The 21,162-nt window shown below is 41.2% G+C and overlaps 1 protein-coding gene across 1 annotated transcript in view; it reads left to right on the top strand.

Moving 5' to 3' along the window:
- Nucleotides 1–7,187: 7,187 nt before the first annotated feature.
- Nucleotides 7,188–21,162, top strand: part of LOC309565875 (excitatory amino acid transporter 1-like) — a 62,017-nt gene continuing 48,042 nt past the window's right edge. Inside the window, exons 1-4 of the mRNA XM_082270890.1 lie at nucleotides 7,188–7,408; nucleotides 10,590–10,727; nucleotides 15,337–15,541; nucleotides 20,026–20,068. Coding sequence (XP_082127016.1) covers nucleotides 7,192–7,408; nucleotides 10,590–10,727; nucleotides 15,337–15,541; nucleotides 20,026–20,068 — 603 coding nt within the window. The 5' untranslated portion in view covers nucleotides 7,188–7,191. The remainder of the gene's footprint in view (nucleotides 7,409–10,589; nucleotides 10,728–15,336; nucleotides 15,542–20,025; nucleotides 20,069–21,162) is intronic.

Raw genomic sequence — 21,162 nt, forward strand, 5'->3', positions numbered from 1 at the left:
AGAAAGAAAATTAACTGTAGGACATTGCGGACCTTTTATTTTGATGCACCTGAAATGTATTTTGCCGATTTAAACTAAAAGTTAATTTGGGCTTTAACCCTTTTACCTTTTTACTGCTATCGACGTAAGGCTTACATTGGTGGCAGCAGGGGTTTTACACACACTCCTGGCTTCTAAAAAGGTTGGGAGTGTGTGTATCTTTCAGAAGCTGACTAATCGCTTTTTCTGACCCCTGGGTGTCTGCCCCCCTGACCAACCCTTCCTCCTCACCTGACAGGTGTTGCTAGATGGAGGAAAATGAGACCACCCAGGGTCTACTCTGACTCTGACCTACCCTAGCTGCAGAGAACCCAGCTTCAGGTGAAATTTTCTCTGGTCACTTAAGCCTCGTACACACGGTACGAATTTCCGCCGACCGGTCGTCCGTCTTTTGTCCAGAGTGGTGTCCGTTGGTTGAAATGTGCTCTAGACTGCACACAAATTTTCCCGTACGACAGAATTCTACTTCAGAAGTGATGTCATGTGTTGGATTGCTTTCTATGTGTTCTTTCATCTCTGAGCATGCCTAGTCTTGCTCATAAGATTTTTCCCCATCGAAATCTGTACTAATGAGACGAAAATCGGACGTGTTTTGACGGAGGACAAAAATTTTAATGCCTGCACACCAGGATTTTGTCAGCCGAAAAATCGGAGTCGGCTGTCGAAAGCACCAAACTAACAAGCCTGAAAATCGGCAGATCGGTCTTCGGACGAAATTTCCCGGCCGAATTTCTTTTCGTGTGTACGGGGCTTTAGGCCTTGAAAGGAGCTAATAGAGTGTCATCTGCTCTCCATTAGCTCCAATGGAGAGGCAGATGAGACTTCAGGGGTCTAAAAGACCAAAACATTTGGAGCCCACCCCGCCTCCACGTACCTGCACATATGAATGTCAATGCACCCATTGAGGCCGCTTACATTGGAAAATGTTGCTTGTGCTACACGTGTGACTTAGGTAATTTATTTATTGCAATTAGGCTTTAAATTACTTTGTGTATTTTTTACAGCTCAAAACTGTTTATTTCTATGGTGAGTGGAGATTACCACAGAACATACTGTATTATATATTGTCACATATCGCCACATCAGCAAATAATAATATACATACAGCTGTATTTTTGGTCCACTAATGTGCAGATGTGTGCTGACATGTGACGAGTCCTACTGAAACCACTGTGCATCGTAGAGGTGAACAGAGATGCATTGACATCTGACTGTCAGGACATCTCAGATCTTCATATTAGTGCATATGCAATAAGTGCACGCTAAAGCCAGTTATACATGGGTTAAAATTCAGCCAGTTTAACAGGGACCGGCCAAATTTTGAACCAGGCATGGGCAGCCTGGTTATACAAAAGTTGATTAGAACAAGGCAGAAGAAGTTACCCCAGGGTTTTTTTTTTTAGCAGCAATGTATTAACCACTTAAGCCCCGGAAGATTTTACCCCCTTCCTGAGCAGGGGGTATTTTGCGATTCGGCAGTGCGTGACTTTAACGGACAATTGCGTGGTCTTGCGATGCTGTATCTAAACGAATTTGACGTCCTTTTTTTCCCACAAACAGAGCTTTCTTTTGGTGGTATTTGATCACCCGTGCAATTTTTTGATCATGTGCTATAAACAAAGAAAAAGCGTAAATTTTGCAAAAATAACAATATTTTTCACATTTATTTATATGAAATTCCCAAAAAAATGTAAAAATCAAATTTTTTTAACATTTTCGGCCAATTTGTTTTATGCTTCATATGTTTGGTAAAAAAAATCGTAAAAAGCGTATTTTGATTGGTTTGCGCAAAAGTTATCGCGTTTACTAACAAAGGGAAAGATTTTTGTCATTTTTGTTGTTTTTTTTTTAACGCGTAATGGCGGCGATCTGCACTGTTACTGTAAAATGACACTGGTAGTGAAGGGGTTAACTTTTTTGAGAGGGAGGGGCTGTGTGTGTGTCCCTAGGGGCGTGATTCTAACTGTGATTGGCTGTGGCTTGAGCTGTAGGAACAGTGATCAACGGTCCTACATAGTAGAACCGTATGATCACTGTTCTTACACAGGGGAGAATGACAGGCGGCTTGTTTAAATCAGCCGCCTGCCTTTCTCCCTCTGTCACGGACGATCGTGAGTGCCCGACGGACATCGGGTCCACCGGGCACACGCGTGGGGGGGTCCATGAGCGAGCGGGAGCGCGCCTCCGGCGGCGCGCGCTCACTCCCCAGAGCCTCACAGGCTAGTGACGTACCCATAAGTCACTTTGCCTGTGAGGGGCTGACTGCCGCAGTATATGTACTTGCGGTGGTCGGCATGTGGTTAAGTTAACCACTTTACTACCAGTCACGTAACCTCTACGTCGGCTGACTTTGAGTGGTTATACCGGGATGATGCCTCTAGCTAGAGGCATCATCCCGGTACCGTTGTTTGAAGCCGACGGTCGGCTTTCCGTCGGTAATGATCGATGCGGCTCGGGAGCCGCTCGATCGTTACCCGGGGGGGCGGGAGGGGACGTCCCCCCCCTCCCGCCGCCTTCCGCGGCTTTGCTCGGGGCTACCGTCCCACCGGGAGCCCCGAGCACCCAGCCGGCACGTCCGCCGGCTGGATGGAGTCCCGATGAATGCCGGAAACGGCATCGATCGGGTCTCCGATGACGTAACCCGGAGGCGGCGTCCATGACGTCACGTCCGGGTTACTGTGCTGCAAAAGGCGGCAGATTTGAAAAACGGCTGTATGCAAAAATGCCGTTTTCTGCGTTTTGCATACAGGGAAGTGTAGTGGAGGGGTCTAGGGTCTTTTAGACCCTCGATCCCTCCATAAAGTGTACCTGTCACAACATATTGCTGTCACCAGGGATGTTTACATTGCTTGTGACAGCAATAAAAGTGATCAGATTTTTTTTTTTTTTTAAAAACCTGTAATAAAGTTTAAAAAAAAAGAAAAAATAAATAGGAAAAAAAAAAAAAAAAATTTAGCCGTCCCCGTCACCGTTAGCTCGCGCACAAAAAAAAAACGTATACGCAAGTCGAGCCGCAAATGAAATCGCTGTTCAAACCATGTGAGGTATCGCCGCGATCGCCAGAGCGTGGGCAATAATTAAAAAAAAAGAGCTACACTCTAACTCTAAACTGGTAACCGTTAAATAAATTTAAAGCGTCGCAGATTGAGATCTCTATTGACCGTAGTTTGTCGCCATCCCACGGGGGGGCGCAATTTTAAACCGTAACATGTTTGGTATCTATTTACTTGGCGTGACATCATCTTTCACAATATACAAAAAAAATGGGCTAACTTTACTGTTTAGTATTTTTTAAATGCAGTGAAATGTGATTTTTCAAATTTTTTCCAAAAAAATGGCGTTTTAAAGACCGCTGCGCAAATACCGCGTGACAAAAAATTTTGCAATGACCGACATTTTATTCTCCAGAGTCTTTGCTAAAAAAATATATATAATGTTTGGGGGTTCTAAGTAGTTTTCTAGGAAAAAATACTGGTTTTAACTTGTGAACAAAAAGTGTCCGAAATAGGGCTGGGGCTAAAGTGGTTAAACTTGTATTAGTATAAAAAAATATATATTTTATTGACAATTCATAAAAGGCTTAATGCCAAATAAAATTCATACATGTATGGTAGCCATAGTGAAGCTACCAAACAATGAAATATCCCGTACAAAAGTTGATTTACCAATCGCCTTTTGTTCAACCAGTCTGTCGGATTTTCCCCACTAGCAGAATACAATACCTCAGTGGGGAGGATTCATCCACAATAGAAAAAAATTGACTCATTTATGAGCTGCTTAAGTGTGTGTTGTCTGTCACTGAATGTATTGTGAGCCTAAATTCACTTTGTAACAAATAGAAGAGGGCGCCAGATCAGTATAAGCAAAATAAAAAGTGTAATTTATTAAGTATCACTTACATGTAAACAGGCTGTAAACTGCACACAGGGCTGGTATAGTTGGTCATCTGAAAGTGGTGGACTGGAGGGCAATTGCAGGCACAGACCGGGAATGGCCGCAGGGAGAGCCAGCGGCATCCAGGGCTCTGACACACACCACTGCAGCTGTGTGCACAAGCAGACAGAACGAGAGAGGGGACCTCCAATTGTCCTCCAGTCCACCACTTTGAGCTGAGCAACTATACCAGCCCTCGGTGCAGTTTACAGCCTGATTACATGTAAGTGATATTTCATAAATTACACTTTTTATTTTGCTTTTACTGATCTGGTGCCCTCTTCTATTTGTTACATGCCTTTGAGGGGATCCCATGAGCCACCGAGGAGCTGCCGGTGAATGCATGTGTCCTTTCTCCTATCAAGATTACCATCCACTGCAATTGTCTTTCATGGACTTATATGACTGTTTGTTTGGCCAGTGGAGCGCTGACTCACCTGCTAATTATTAGCGGGTGTTTTTTGGCTGTAAATTCACCCTGTAAGCTTGGCACAGACATATTTTACCACCACTGCTTACCTTGGGTCAGTGCAACCTTTTTGTCCTTTTAAAGGACTCTGTTTCCCATTCTTGACCCTAGCAATGCTTCGATAAGGTTTTATGGTTAAATAAATGCGTTTTAGATATGATGTGTCCATTTTGTAATGATCTGATATTATACCAGTCTTATTACTGTACAGCAGGGGTAGGGAACCTATGGCTTGCGAGCCAGACGTGGCTCTTTTGATGGCTGCATCTGGCTCGCAGACAAATCTTTAATAAAGGGGGGCGTGTCTGGACGTGAGCCGCGCTGGACGTGTATTCCCAGAGTTCCAGCGCGTCTACCACTCAATCCAGTGCCATCCACGTAGCTGTGCCCAGTGCCAAGGAGATTTCTGCACCCATCGACGGTACGCTTGTGGGCTACCCACTGTCTCTGGGTGACTGGATTGCCGTGCTACGGACCCCGCAGCCTACTCGCGGTACCACCGCTGGCTCGTGTGCTGTGCATCTGAGGGCCTTGTCAATCACCGCCCGGTAAGGAGACCTGCCATCCGCTCCCTGTGCTCCGACAGACACGATCTCCTTTCCCTCTGACACCCGGGGACCCGTGGGAGGTGGCTCTCACATCCACTTCTGAGGCCTTCAGCAGCCGGCCGCCATTTTCTCAGGGCCTATACGCACCTCCATCATTCGCAGGCCTGCAGGCGCTTTACCACTCTGGCCTCATTGCATACCTGCCTGCTCTGCTCTCTTCCCGACCAGACTCCAGGCACTTTCACACGACTCCATCTACTCACTGTATAGCTGCGGCCCATGAATATAAATATTAAATAAAGGTTCCCGACCCCTGAAATACAGGTCCCTCTCAAAAAATTAGCATATTGTGATAAAGTTCATTATTTTCTGTAATGTACTGATAAACATTAGACTTTCATATATTTTAGATTCATTACACACAACTGAAGTAGTGCAAGCCTTTTATTGTTTTAATATTGATAATTTTGGCATACAGCTCATGAAAACTCAAAATTCCTATCTCAAAAAATTAGCATATTTCATCCGACCAATAAAAGAAAAGTGTTTTTAATACAAAAAAAGTCAACCTTCAAAAAATTATGTTCAGTTATGCACTCAATACTTGGTCGGGAATCCTTTTGCAGAAATGACTGCTTCAATGCGGCGTGGCATGGAGGCAATCAGCCTGTGGCACTGCTGAGGTGTTATGGGGGCCCAGGATGCTTCGATAGCGGCCTTGAGCTCATCCAGAGTGTTGGGTCTTGCGTCTCTCAACTTTCTCTTCACAACATCCCACAGATTCTCTATGGGGTTCAGGTCAGGAGAGTTGGCAGACCAATTGAGCACAGTATTACCATGGTCAGTAAACCATTTACCAGTGGTTTTGGCACTGTGAGCAGGTGCCAGGTCGTGCTGAAAAATGAAATCTTCATCTCCATAAAGCTTTTCAGCAGATGAAAGCATGAAGTGCTCCAAAATCTCCTGATAGCTAGCTGCATTGACCTTGCCTTTGATAAAACACAGTGGACCAACACCAGCAGCTGACATGGCACCCCAGACCATCACTGACTGTGGGTACTTGACACTGGACTTCAGGCATTTTGGCATTTCCCTCTCCCCAGTCTTCCTCAGGGTCCGGTCACCTCTTCTCGTTGTGCAGCGTTTTCTGCCACACTTTTTCCTTCCCACAGACTTCCCACTGAGGTGCCTTGATACAGCACTCTGGGAACAGCCTATTCGTTCAGAAATTTCTTTCTGTGTCTTACCCTCTTGCTTGAGGGTGTCAATGATGGCCTTCTGGACAGCAGTCAGGTCGGCAGTCTTACCCATGATTGCGGTTTTGAGTAATGAACCAGGCTGGGAGTTTTTAAAAGCCTCAGGAATCTTTTGCAGGTGTTTAGAGTTAATTAGTTGATTCAGATGATTAGGTTAATAGCTCGTTTAGAGAACCTTTTCATGATATGCTAATTTTTTGAGATAGGAATTTTGGGTTTTCTTGAGCTGTATGCCAAAATCATCAATATTAAAACAGTAAAAGGCTTGCACTACTTCAGTTGTGTGTAATGAATCTAAAATAGATGAAAGTCTAATGTTTATCAGTACATTACAGAAAATAATGAACTTTATCACAATATGCTAATTTTTTGAGAGGGACCTGTATAGTGTATGGCTCTCACGGAATTACATTTGAAAATATGTGGTGTTCTTCTTGGCTCTCTCAGCCAAAAAGGTTCCCGACCCCTGCTGTACAGTATGCCTTGTATGTCTAAAAAGTTTTTTTATTTGGATGCCCATGGATATTATGTATGCTACATAGATAGATCTTGTTCTACAAATTATTTTGACAATAGATGGCAATATGGTGTGCAGGCATAAACTGTCCACTAAACAATCATTTATTATTCCATTAACATACATGCTTATTACAACCGAGTGTGTTTTTTTTTTAATGATTGGGAAGAAGATGGGCGAGGGCAGCCAGACACCGTTTATGCCAAGTGGTTCATCAGCTGCCTATGGATAATGTACTACTTCCACTTGCTGGTTTAATTCATTGCAAGGAACAGTGGAACACTGTGGTCCAATAAAATGGATGTAACTAATATTTTTTTTTCTCGTCTCAAATATTTACCTTCATAAAATGCTAAGCATACAATGTCACACACTAATCAAGTTTGATCTTTTTTTCAGTGTAACTTCAGGAGTCATCATTATCTCAGAATGAGTGAAAAAGATGGAAATGCAGACAGCTTGTTTCTTAAAGATGATACTGCCAAAGGTGAAAAATCGGAAGTCCGTGTACACAGCTGGCAACATGCAATACAGAAGCAGGCTTCGCGAGCTGGGAAGCAAATGCGTAAAGTGACCATGGGAAGCATCCGTGCTTTCCTCTGCCGGAATGCCTTTGTAATACTCACCATCATAGCCGTAGTGCTGGGTACAGTATTTTCTACTTTTGTTTTACTGTGATTCCTATCCTTTTTGTATAAAGATCATGTCTACAGATTGTGCATGATAGATCCAATAACCAAATGTGTTGTATTTAACAGAGTATGTACAAAAGATCTAGTATTTAATTTTATTTTCACTTATGCAAATTGTGCTAGAAGAAGAAAGACACTAATATTTCAGTGAACGTCTTACTGTAGCTTACACTTACAAAATCATTCATATGGGTAATTGGGCAACTCAAAGCATCTTGAATTTTCCTTGCATTGTCACCTATGGAATGGTGCCATTGGCAGTTGGTGTTGTTTAGTGAAAGAGTTGTATGAATATTTCTAAATTGCTAATCCAGTAGTATTTTATGGCATTTGTGGACAGGTAATGTACTCCAATCAGCCATAACTTCAAGACCACCCACCTTACTTTGAGTAGATCCCCCTTTTACTGCCAAAACAGCCCTGGCCCATTAAGGCTTGGACACAACTAAACTTCTGAAGGTATGCTGTGGTATTTGGCACCAAGCCGTCAGTAGCAGATCCTTGAAAGGGTTAGATCATCTTTACAGATTTTCTGTAAAGGTGAACTAACACTCTAAAGTCCTGTAAGTTGCAAGGTGGAGTCTCCATGGATCTGACTTGTTTTTCCAGCGCATCCTACAGATGCTCGATTGGATTGAGATCTAGAGAATGTGGAGGACAAGTCGACACCTCAAACTCATTGTTGTGTTCCTCAAACCTTTCTTGATCCATTTTTGAATAACAGGACGAAAAACAGGGGCGAGAGAGGGCATCCATTCTTGAAGTGTAGCAGAATGCATTATCCACTGCCACTGTCATCAGGGAATACTGTTTCCCTCAAGGGGTGTACTTGGTGAACAACAATGTTTATGTAGGTAATGCATGTCAAAGTAACATCTGCATAAATAGCAAGACGCAAGGTTTACAGGCAGAACATTGCCCAAAACATAGTGCCTCTAGCAGCTTGTCTTCTTCCCATAGTGCGTCCTAGTGCCCTCTCTTCCCCAGGTAAGTAATGCACGTATACTCACCTATCCAAATTGTGTTATAAAAATGTGATTTGTCAGACTAGGCCACCCTCTTCCATCACTCCATGGTCCAGTTATGATGCTTTTATGCCCATTGTAGGCACTTGTGACTGTGGACACGGGTTAGTGTGGGCACCCTGACCAGCCTGCGGCTACACAACCCCATACACAACAAACTGCGATGTCCATTATTTCTGCTTTTACCACATCAACTTTATGGACAATATGTTCACTTGCTGCCTAATATATCCCATAGAATTCACCATTGTAACAAGATTATCAAAGTTATTCACTTAAACGGTGATTGATCATAAAGTTATGGCTGACCAGTGTACAGTATAATAAAGGATTAAAATAACAATTCTTGGTACTGTTGGTGCCATTCAATAAATCTCACCAAACCAACCAACAAATTTATTGATTAAATGTTGCCCTGTTCTTACATCTCCAAAGTGCACAAGGGGGTCCCCTCCTTATTCACCTATCATTTGCTTTGAATAGCTGCATGATGCAGATGATGGGTTCAGGGTAATTTTCCCCAATATACCTTGTGGCCATCTTTAACTAACACACCAAGAAATGAATCATGAAGTGAATTAAAGTGTAACTCCACTTTTGTCGAGAAAAAAACATGGGAGATCTGTGTACATTACAAGGATTTGTTGCAGATTCCTAACTTTTGTTATTCTGAAGAAATCACTGTTTGTTCCTCTGTGCTGAGTGGGTCTAATGGCACAGGGCACTAATGAGGAAATCTGCTGGGCATGCATCCATTTAGACGTGTTCCCATTGGTATGAAAAAATATTCCAAATAGTGCAAGAAAATTAATATAGTGAAAAAAGTCTCTTTCATCTGCAAAGGGTGACCAAAATTGCCCAAAGTGATACGTGAAGAAGGTCCAGCTGTTGGAATGGCACTGGTATGTGTAAATGAGCTAAATTAGCCTCTTACCGAATAACAATCCACTATACGAGTACGGAAACTTCCTGGCTCCCCCCCGACGCGTTTCTACTGAACAGTCAGCTTCTGGGACCAGACTCCGGTCCCAGAAGCCGACTCTTCAGTAGAAACGTGTCGGGGGCCAGCCGCGCTGCTATACGTTTCGGATCGCACTGCAGGCGACCATGATTTTTATTTGAGCACTTGCTGTCCAACGTCGGATGTTTGTAAGTGTTTATCTTTTATATGCTTAATAAAATTTGTGGGTAATGCACTATCAGTCCCTTCCTTCTTTCCATGGTGGTTTTCCCTCTGGAATTCTCATTCCCGGAAGTTTCCGTACTCGTATAGTTAGGAAGCTATTTTGATCCATCCATCCCACTGGATATCCTATCATCTTTGGCTGATCTATCATTGGATTCCTCGGTACCACAGCATATGCTTCATTCTCCCTCGTTTGTGGTAAGAGTCCATTCACATCACCGGTTGTCACCTACATGATTGCACCTTTGTTTTAAATATCACGTTTGTGGATTGTTATTTGGTAAGAGGCTAATTTAGCTCATTTACACATACCAGTGCCATTCCAGCAGCTGGACCTCCTTCACGTATCACTTTGGGCAATTTTGGTCACCCTTTCCAGATGAAAGAGGCTTTTTTCACTATATTAATTTTCTTGCACTATTTGGAATATTGTTTTTCATGTATATATTGTCACATTGGATGTTATGCCATTGTTAATTTGCTCACTTAGTAGCGCACTTTTATAACTTATTTCTTATATGTTATATTCTTTTCACATTTAAAATTCATCACAGTGCTGCTTCTACATCCATTTATATTGGTTCGCGCACCTTTTTTATTTCAAGCAGGAAATTATGTTTCTGGGATGTGTTAAGTACACATTCTGTTTACAGAACAACTCCAGGTAGCCATATTGCATTGCATTTTCAGAAAATTACAGCAGCTGCAGATTGAAAATGAAAGGTAATTTTTAAACATTCAATTACAATATGACTTGTGTCGCAATTGTATACGCTATATTACTATTTTTTCAATTGCTATTATAGTGGAATTACCTTTTAAGCTTTCAGCTTTGTCATGATGCAGCATTTTAAACAATAGTTGTAATATTCATACAAACTTCCTGGCCATTTTAGTCTAAATCAATGTGATATCATTTTCCAGGCATTGGGTTGGCTTTTGCCTTGAGACCCTATAAGATGTCCTATCGACAGGTCAAATATTTTTCCTTTCCTGGAGAGCTGCTGATGAGGATGCTGCAGATGCTAGTCCTGCCTCTAATAGTGTCCAGTTTGGTGACCGGTAAGGTATTAATTTTAAAAAAATTTAACCAGAAAAAAATTGCTGATTTTTTTTGTCTTACATAAACACATTTATATTAAATTAGCAAAAATATGTTCACACCTGTGATAAATTATACTGTAGTGAGGTAGGGGTGGAAGGAAACGCAACAAACAGTGGGGGACACAGCCATTTGAAACATCTGACACTTCTTTAAGTGTCCACTTCGCAAGAGACTGATGGATGCTGCAGCACAAAATGTAGGAAAGGTAGGAAACATGGGCCTCTAGAGAGGTAAGTATACTACCCTTTCTATTGCACAGAACTGCCATTTTGATTTGCTTAGAGACTTGAAAGCTTAGAAAATACAACTAAACATCTATGCTGTAACTACATGATGATAACAATGTTCCAATATTAACAGCCTAGTAGCCTAATAGCTTCTTGTCCGTTACAAAAATATGATGAGAATGGTGGACAGCAGAGCCCATATAACTGATCCATGGCTGGCAGATCTTGCCAATTTGGTCTACTGTGTCTGTTCTGAGCACATTTATTTTTCATAGATCATGACATTATTTACTTAGTTTATAATGGCATCAAGCCTATAGCTGTAACGTTTTCCATCTAGATGTAATATGGATCTTGGCAGGCATGGAGGTTGGATCAGCCTGGCCTGTGGCTTACAATCTTACCCCTTAGATATTTTTTTTTTGAAGAAGGGTAGTAGCTGGAGGACTGTCTGGAGCAATGCCCCCAAACTGGTAATCTTCTCTAGGGATAAACTAATACAAATACAATTTTTACATCATGTTTATTTTACTCCAGTGAGACCCCATAGAATATATCCGGATTGGGACCCCCACTGTCACCATTGTCTGACACAGCTGAGTACTTATCTTCATATGTCCTGGGAGTGCCCAAAGATTTCTGCCTTCTGGTCTGATGTATTTGAGCTCCTCAACCTTCAGTTTGAGTTATCGTTCCCTATATCACTGTCAGGGTGCAAGGAAACCAGACCACACGGGGATGCAGGTAACATAAAGCAGTTTATTGGAGCAAACAACAATAAACACACAGCAAGAGTGAGGAAGTGAGAGCAGGAACAAGCCAGGGTCAAGTCCAGAAACGGATAGCCATCCAAGCCGGGGTCGTGTCCAGAAGCGGGTAGTCTGCCGATGCGGGGTCAAGGGCCAGGAGAGTCATCAGCCAAGCCAAGCCAGGTCATACACGGAGGAACACGGAGAACAGAAGACTGCTAGGCTTGGAGCAAAAACACAAGGGCAAGTACTGCAACCTGTCAGGTGATAGATCTAGTCAGGTGTGCAGCATCATCACTGTGTGACACCCAGGCAGCAGGCAAGTGATGATGCAATCAGAGTTTATAAGAGGCAGCAGTCTGCACATATCCAAGATGGCTACCAACAGGAGGGCAAGGTAAGACCTTGACAGTCACCAGAGTTGGCTCTGATGGGGATCCATAATGATATCTAAAGGTCCCACCATAGTAAACTATTGATTTCATACCTATTATTTTATGCAAAAAAAAATTCTCAGCATGTGGTCCTCCCCTACTTCTGCTTTGTCGTTTTGGGAAGCCAGGATTGATGCTGCATTACCTCTGTATAAGTGGACATATATTAATCGTGGCTGGCCTTGGAAATTCGACAAGGTGTAGTTGTCGTAGACCTCTTAGTAGAGTGAATTTATGTGCCCCCTTCCCCTTCCCATGTTTAACAGATTGTAGTATTCTATGGCTCCCCTCTCCCTCACCCCCCCGCTCCCCCCACTTCCCCATTGGAATAGGCCCATTGCGGATATAATTGTATTCTTATACATATTGTCCAATTGGTTCACTGCTTGATTATTGTTTGGATATTGTCTACCTTTTTTTTTCTTATGCCCATTTTATTGTGTTACACAATGTCATGCAGTTTATGTTTGTATGTTTTTTTTCATATACCCTGTATTGCTATTCTTTCAATAAAGCAATCCTGATTTCTTTTAAAAAGGAAGGGTAGTAGCTGGTTTGGTGAATAGTCTGAGGTGGAACACTGAAGTCTAACCCTTCTGGGTCCATCATTTAAAATTAGGCTTTTGTTTTTAAATAGGAGGAAAGTCAGGGTTTTCAAGCAACACCATGTGCTAAGTCAGCAGGTGGAGAAGTAGTCAGAAATCCAAGCCAAGGTCGGTAAAACACAAGCAAGTAGCAGACATAACAGGCAGGGTGATCCAAGAAAGTTTTCTGGCGTAGCCGGGTCAGAAACAAGGTTATCAGACTTTCAAGAACCATGATTCCAGAACACGGGAACCAGAGCTGAAGACAATCCAGCACTGAGGTCAGGCAGTTTTTTAGTTTAAATAGACTGCCGTGCGCCACGATCTGTGGATGCGTGCACATGCCTGTGTCTACACGCACGTGCACACGTGTATGCGCCAATGCTTATCTGCGCACACATTCTAGTCCTTGTGCTTATTTTTAGGCTTCTGTGCTCATGATCCTGCAAATGCGCATAATGAGCACCTGCTGCACAGGAAATGAGCATTTGCTGTACGAGATCCCTGAATAACAGGCTAGAGTGTCCTCACAGGGGTGTTCCAATAGTATCTTACATATAGTTGCATAGTAAGTCTGGTTGAAAAAAGACACAAGACCATCTAGTTCAACCAATAAATGTTATTAAGAGCTCTTTCGGGGTGGAGCATAGTGATTGAAAGTGGGACAACAACAAATTATATATAGATATTAGCATAGTATAGGGTCAAGTTGTGCCACTATTAGACTATTTTAGGCAAAACTGAACACAGGTTTTCCCGCATCCAATTCGCATGACAGGAGACTGTGACCGGCTCTCAATGGAGCCAGTTCACACAGCTCCGGGGCATCTTTGTGCATCTTTGACTCCGTTTCAGGTCCATATTCAGGCAAAAATTAGGACCTGATTTGCACCTGAAATGGTGAACAGGGGCGCACCAGCCCCTTTGCTGCGAGCCGCGTCCGCGGCTAGTGTGAACCCGGCCTAAATGAAAAATGGCGGAGACAGGTAGAAATAGGTAGCACTTAAAATACTAAATTGCTTGTTGGTAAAGAGGGCCAGAAGTGAACCTATTTCATAGCAATAAGGTTTTTTTTTTTTCAATTATTTTGGTCCTGTAAATTTAGGGAGCAGAGGAATATAACTAAATTTATACTTAGCTTGGAGAGATTTTAAAATCACTGTTATCAGAATTTAGTTTTTGAAGATGACATTTGGAAGATGCTGTGGAGTAAAAAAAAAATACTTTAAGAGTATTGGGATTGTGATGGTACAGCCCTGTACTTGAATTGCAAGGTGAGCAGTATTGCTGCTGCTACAAGGAGGTCCTGTTCTTCCTGCTGCTGTATTTCCCAATTATTTGCTAATAATCAGAATGCATCAGGGGGAGTAATAAAATGGTGCTTGGGAACAGCCAAAGCTCCAAAGTAAACAAAGATAGCAGGAAGATTTCTGTTTAAATCGTTTTTATTCATATTTTGAGAAGAACAAAAAAAAAAAGGCACTGTGCAGAGCAGCGAACAATCCTTGCGTGCTCTGTAAAGACAACAGGAAATGGTACATAAGTGGGGGGAAATAAAACAACAGAAATACTTGGCAATTGGGTTAGATCTTCTCTAAGGTCACAGGTAAGCACTTGGCCACCAACAGAACTGGACAAGGATGACATATTATGCACTATAGCATGGGTATAAAAAACAAGAACAATATAAACACTGGGAGGTGACCATCCATACAGTCACCCCTGGAATCATAATATGGAGCAATAAAACCTAGGATTTTGAGATCGAGACCACCTTAATGCATAATCACTGGAAATAGGCCCACCAGATAGGAAAGCCCCTATCCAGTGGATATAGCTTGCAAAACATTACTTAAACATCATAACGGTCCCACAGAAGGAACTCCGAACCCCCAAATATAAACATAGGTAACTTAAATAAGAAAGGAAAGCAAAAGCTATTAGAGAATAATGCCAAGGCTGGCAGGAGTAAATGAAACAATAAAAGAATTAAGAGAAGAGGAAAGGAGATGGATCTGTCTAGTGATTCCGCATCTGCATATCCATACAATCAGCTTAATTCGTCCGGGACCTGCAAGGAAGCAAACCAAGGGGACCATATTTTGTCGAAAATTTATTTTTTATCTCGTAGGACACAATCTTTTTGTTCAACATGATCCATGTGAGTTTTAGCAGCAAGATTTTACCCCTCATGTGCGCATTATAAGAAATGGTAGGTCACTCAGCCTACCTATAAATGAAATATTTGGGTTGACTGGCCATTTAAAGCAGAAAGCTTTTTAATGTCTTTGCTACCATTAAAAATGTAAGATGTGTATTCCTTATTTAACAGTGAACAATTGCATATCATTCTTTTGTGCCATTGGGCCTAAAACAGTGATGTGTGAGGCACTGTTCACTATTATGAACGTGAGCCTGTGGCCACCAGAACTCCCATTGCCGCTATGTAATCTGCTGCTCTTCAAGCTCAGGCAAACCGTGCTCGCTTACTTGTTTTGCTATGTGCCTGGCAAATGTAGTAATTGTTTTACTTTGCATTTTCTTGAAAGTTAACTTTTTTTTTTATTTTTAGGGATGGCATCTCTGGACAGTAAAGCTTCAGGCAAGATGGGCATGCGGGCTGTGGTGTATTACACTGTAACTACATTCATTGCCGTGTTTATTGGAATTGTCATGGTGATCATCATTCATCCTGGCAAAGGCACAAAGGAAAATATGGAATCTCATGGGAAAATTGAAAGGGTGCAAGCTGCAGATGCCATCATGGATCTAATAAGGTAAAAAAAACTCTGGATAGTGTGTAACTAGAATAATGAAATGTAATTGATTGCATGGCAAGGAAAATAAAAGGTTATTAATTTTAAATAACAGAGTAGGAATATTGTACAAAAACAGCTTTTTTTTTTTTCTCATTATTACACTTTTTTTTTTTTAAGCAAAATAACCAGAATATACTTGTTTATCCCACACTTTACTCTCCTATATAAAAAAATGCAGCAAAACATATATTTATTGTGTGATCACAAGTTGTCTTATTTTTTTAAAAATTCTCACATACACCAACATTTTTTAGATTTGGAGCTTCTAGTGTGCATTAATCTGGATCAACATGGGAGACAAAGAAAGTATGGGATTTTTATATGAGCTATCACTAATTACCCAGTCCATGCCTAGCAGAACATCATTGACTGTAAAAGATACAAATTACTGATAAAAGGCAAAGAAAGGCCATCTGTGCTCCCACAATATTTGTGGTATGATTTATTTCACTATGACTTAGAAAACCTTTTTCCTAAGACTTTATGTATTTTGTAGTGTAACCTTTAAACTAGGTCTGGCAATTAGGAACTCTAGTAAATTGGCGCCCTTGTCTATGTTATGTCTTCAACTGCCTCCTTGTGATAAACTAAAAATATTACAATAAATGGTATATAAAACCCAAAAAATTATTTTATTTATGCCAACTTACCAACCTTTAGATTTAGTGGTTGCATTGCTATTTGGGGGGGGGGGGGTTGTACTTTTTTTTTTCTCCTGGAAGCTGAAAATAATAGCAGGATGAACAGGTAAAAAAAAAAAAAGTTACAGGGGAGTTTTAACAGGTAGGCTAAAGACTGCTTTGTTAATGCTATGGACAGACTGCATCAACTATGTTATTTTTAATTTGTCCTTTAGAACCACTTCCAATATTTCAGTGGCATAGTAATAGTATAAATTCATGTAAGATAATGAAATTTATACTGTGTCCAAATGTCACTGCCCCTTTATTTCCTGGGTTTGGACTCCTAGCCCTTGGAGTCCAAAACCAGGTCCAAAACCCTCCTTGGTAACTTTACCAAAGTTAGTATTACAGTAGATTACCTGTTCACTACAGACTCATGTCTATAAAATAATAAGCATGACCTGTTAGTAGTGGATGATCTGGGAATGTAATAACAATAACAGTCACACAGGATCCTGTTCATACGGTGTGGAAGCCATTAGTAGAGTACACCTTACAACATACATATGTTTGGTACAACGCATTAGATTGCACAAGCCTTTTCTTTACCTTTTATTGTAGGTCAGCATAAGATGCCTGCATTTATTCTCTTCCTTTTTTTTCAATTTATTCTCTCTTCATTAAGAGCAACATTCTTGCATACATGCTTAAAGAGGAGTATTGCCCCCAGGGAAAAAAAATGTCAGCAGCTACCAGTACTGTAGCTGCTGACTTTTAAATATTAGAACTTACCTGTCCAGGATTACCACAATGCCGACACCCGAAGCCGATTTTCCTATCAGCTTTTGGGTGCTGCCGCTGCCATTCAGGGTAAGGGAGCCCAGCAATGAAGCCTTTCGGCTTCACAGCTGGATCCCTACACTGCGCTTTCCAATTGGCCCGGCGGTGGAGGAAGAAGGAGGGGGGCCGAACTTCCGAGGGACAGCGCAGCGGTGCTGTCTCTCAGAAGTGGGGAAGAGTACCTGTCAAAAACAGGAGCCTGTCCCCCCCCCCCCCGAAAGGTGCCAAATGTGGCACCAGAGGGGGGAGGAAGCAGATAAACGGAAGTTCCACTTTTGGGTGGAACTCTGCTTTAAGTTGAGTAACTTAGTACAATTCTCAATTTGAGATGATTCTTACATCCTTATCAGTTACTGGAGAGGGAGTACAATGCTATATAATGTATATGCTTGACCCTTAACTCTAAAACACACTATAATATAAGGCCACACACTAAAGAGGCTCAACTCCAGCCAAGGTTTATTGCAATGACAGCGCAGTTAGAGATATGCTGTCATTGTAATAAACCTTGGCTGGACCCTGGATGGAATTGAAAGTCTTCAGTGTGTGGCCTGTTGTCTGGATGGTGGATTGCAATGAAGAAAAAGCAGACTCTAAGGCCTTGACACCTGCCCAAATAGCAAAGATATTTTGCCACAAATGTGTGGCAGTGTTGAATTGTAAATCTTGTTAACTTGCACATTTTCACTGGCAAGTTGTACACGTGCAGAGCACTTGAAGCACAAGTTCTAGTTAACACTTTTGCAATTTGTACCAAGTTCCCTTGGCAAGTCTCTAGGAAGAGCAAAGTTGCAGTGGTGAGTTTACAGCAAGAGCTCTGCAATTCACCGTGACCCCTGTGGTGGGATGACTATTGCACAACATATCTGAACCAGAACTTGCAGCAGGCATGCAGAATGTTTGCAAAGAAAGTTGATCTGGGGTCACAAAATAAGGACTTTCTGCAATTGTGCACCAAACTTGTGAAGCCTGGCAATTCTAGCCAGAGCTTAGCAAAGCAATTTGCAGCTCAAATGCTTGCTATCTGGGTGGCTGATTGCAGGGAATCACAGAGGATACAGGCTTGCCTGTGAGTGATGAAAGAGTTTGGGCTTGTCTAACAGCCATTTTATGAAATTTAAGGTACACAAATGCTGGCTTTATATTATTGGTTACCACCTGGCTGTGGTTGGAAAATAAGAAAATGTGTTGGACTTTATTGGCACGGATAGTTTAAAATTGTAATTTTATTATTGAAAAAATATTATAAAATTGTGACAGAAAATCAGAAAAAGACAAAGAATACAATCTTAAAAAACAACAAGGCACACAGCCTCAAATGCATGTGCATACATAATCACACATAATATATTACATGTAAATGTTAAGCAGCAGTAACGGTAGAAATACATAACATATTCATGAGAGGCTCAAGAGATGGTTACAGAAAGAATACTGGACCGTCCCTAAATTCCGCCTATACAATGGTCATACATAGACGTTGAATGTATCCAGGTTGCCCTACATGTTTCGCTTATAAATATAAGCTTCCTCTGGAGCTAGTGGTACATATCGTATCTGAATACACATCAGGTGATGAGTAGGTGCAGGGTAAGTAGAATGAACCTTATTAAGTGTAGCAAATAAGGAGGGGGTTTCTTTGGAACTGGAGTGTACTGCCTATACACGCCCAACTGTGTTCAAAACTGTATAATGGTATCCTTGAGGAGGCCCAAGGCTTAACTCCACCTAACCAAACACTGTAATGCCTATTACGAGCACAATATATGGAGTTTTACAGAAGGGATCCAGGTGGCATTCCTCATCCGGGGGGGTATTCTATCTTTGGACTGGAGCGAGACTGTGTCTTATGCAACCCTGGCTCTACCAGTTTTGGAGCAATTGTGCTATCCTAGGCACTACCATGCCTGGATCCCTTCTGTAAAGCTCCATATCTTGTGCTCGTAATAGGCATTACAGTGTTTGGTTATGTGGAGTTAAGCCTTGGGCCTCCTCAAGGATACCATTATACAGTTTTGAACACAGTTGGGCGTGTATAGGCAGTACACTCCAGTTCCAAAGAAACCCCCTCGTTATTTGCTACACTTTATAAGGTTCATTCTACTTACCCTGGACCTACTCATCACCTGATTTGTATTCAGATACGTTATGTACCACTAGCTCCAGAGGAAGCTTATATTTATTATCGAAACATGTAGGGCAACCTGGATACATTCAACGTCTATGTATGACCATTGTATAGGCGGAATTTAGGGACGGTCCAATATTCTTTCTGTAACCATCTCTTGAGCCTATCATGAATATGTGATGTATTTCTACCGTTACTGCTGCTTAACATTTACATGTAATATATTATGTGTGATTATGTATGCACATGCATTTGAGGCTGTGTGCCTTGTTGTTTTTTAAGATTGTATTCTTTGTCTTTTTCTGATTTTCTGTCACAATTTTATAATATTTTTTCAATAATAAAATTACAATTTTAAACTATCCGTGCCAATAAAGTCCAACACATTTTCTTATTTTCCAAACTCCTATACATTGGGATGTGGCATGTACATATATTTCTTTGCGCCCAGGCGTACTGCGGCCTGGTAGCGCAATATATAACTCTTTGAACATGGCTGTGGTTAGTTTTAGTGACTGATTCAATTAGACGGACTTTTTTTTTTTACACTGAAGGCTGGGAATCCCTCTGCTGTACATATTTTTTACTCAGAGAATCTAGTCAATTATTAAATATATATGCAGGTCTCATACTACCAATCTGCTATAAACTTTGTCTTTTGGGCAATCTATATGTCACAATAAAATTCCATTTGTATTCTTTGTCTGCATTTATAGGTTTATATAGAAGACTAAATATGCTGTAGAAAGAGCAGATTTTGTATTTTTTTATAACTCAAATATATGATGTTTTTGATGTATGCAGCAATCTTAACATTTTTTATAACTCAAATGTATTTTTTTTCCCTAAAGGAATATGTTCCCTCCCAATCTGGTAGAAGCCTGCTTCAAACAGGTAAGGGTTCAGGATATGTTCTGTAAGTCTTTTACTTCCCGCTTGATTGGTAGTCTTTCCTAAAAATCCTATATTTACTCAAAGTTCACTATTTCTTGCACACAATTTTATTTTTCACTTTGTTATAGTGCTATGTAATCAATAATTCTGGGGATCCTGCCAGTTATTACTATAGGAATAGCACTTCTTTTTTTATGGTATAATGCTCACTGAACTGCTTTCAATACAGCAGAGCAAAGTACTTGTTTGTCCAGCCATTGTCACAGCTGAAAAGCTTGTCCATCATTAGCGGAAGTGACAAATTGGTCCCTAAAGCTTGTCTCCTCTCACAGCCTTTGCTCTACTGATAAGAAAAAGAAGAGAGCGGTCATGTGACCCTCACAAAACCACTCCAAAAAAAGGTATTTAGTGACATTTATTTTACATATTAGTTGCACAATTAACATTGCTTTATAACTTTACAAGACCATCTATGTTTGGAGCAGAGTTCACATCTTGTTTGAGTTGTATCTGTAGACCAGTTTCATTGAAATATACTAGTATTATTTCCAAATACAAAACCCACGTATGTTATCATCTCTAAATATGTTTAGGTGAATGGTGTGAGACAGGGTTAGATCTGCTGTTAGATCCTCCAATCTATATTTGGAGGATGGGCAGATGAATGACAGGTCCTCCTCCATTTATATATTGTTTTTCATTGATGGAAGCTATAGTACAGATTCTATGAATGGTGGAGGAGGCGAAAAGGGCGAACATAGTTGGCACTCTTGATGAGTGCCTGTCATGGGTCTAGCGCTCAACCCCAGCAGCAGTGAAAGATTACAGCTGTGAGGGGAAAGCGGAGGACATCAGATATTATATAAGAGAGCAGCCAGCAGCACAAGGGATCATTCTCATTGAATGTAAGTGTTTTACCTTGTACTAATGACTAAACTAAGGCTTTAAGACCACATCATAGTCCATAATTGACAGAAATATTTAAAATCACAATACTTTAGTATTTGTTTAGCATTACAAATTGGAACACTGTAATAGTTGTATCTGACACCTTCGGTACTTTCTTTGACTGCATTTTTTGAGTCTGTAGTGTA

This window comes from Pelophylax lessonae (assembly GCF_965119305.1).
Source record: "Pelophylax lessonae genome assembly, chromosome: 1".
Taxonomy (NCBI): Eukaryota; Metazoa; Chordata; class Amphibia; order Anura; family Ranidae; genus Pelophylax; species Pelophylax lessonae.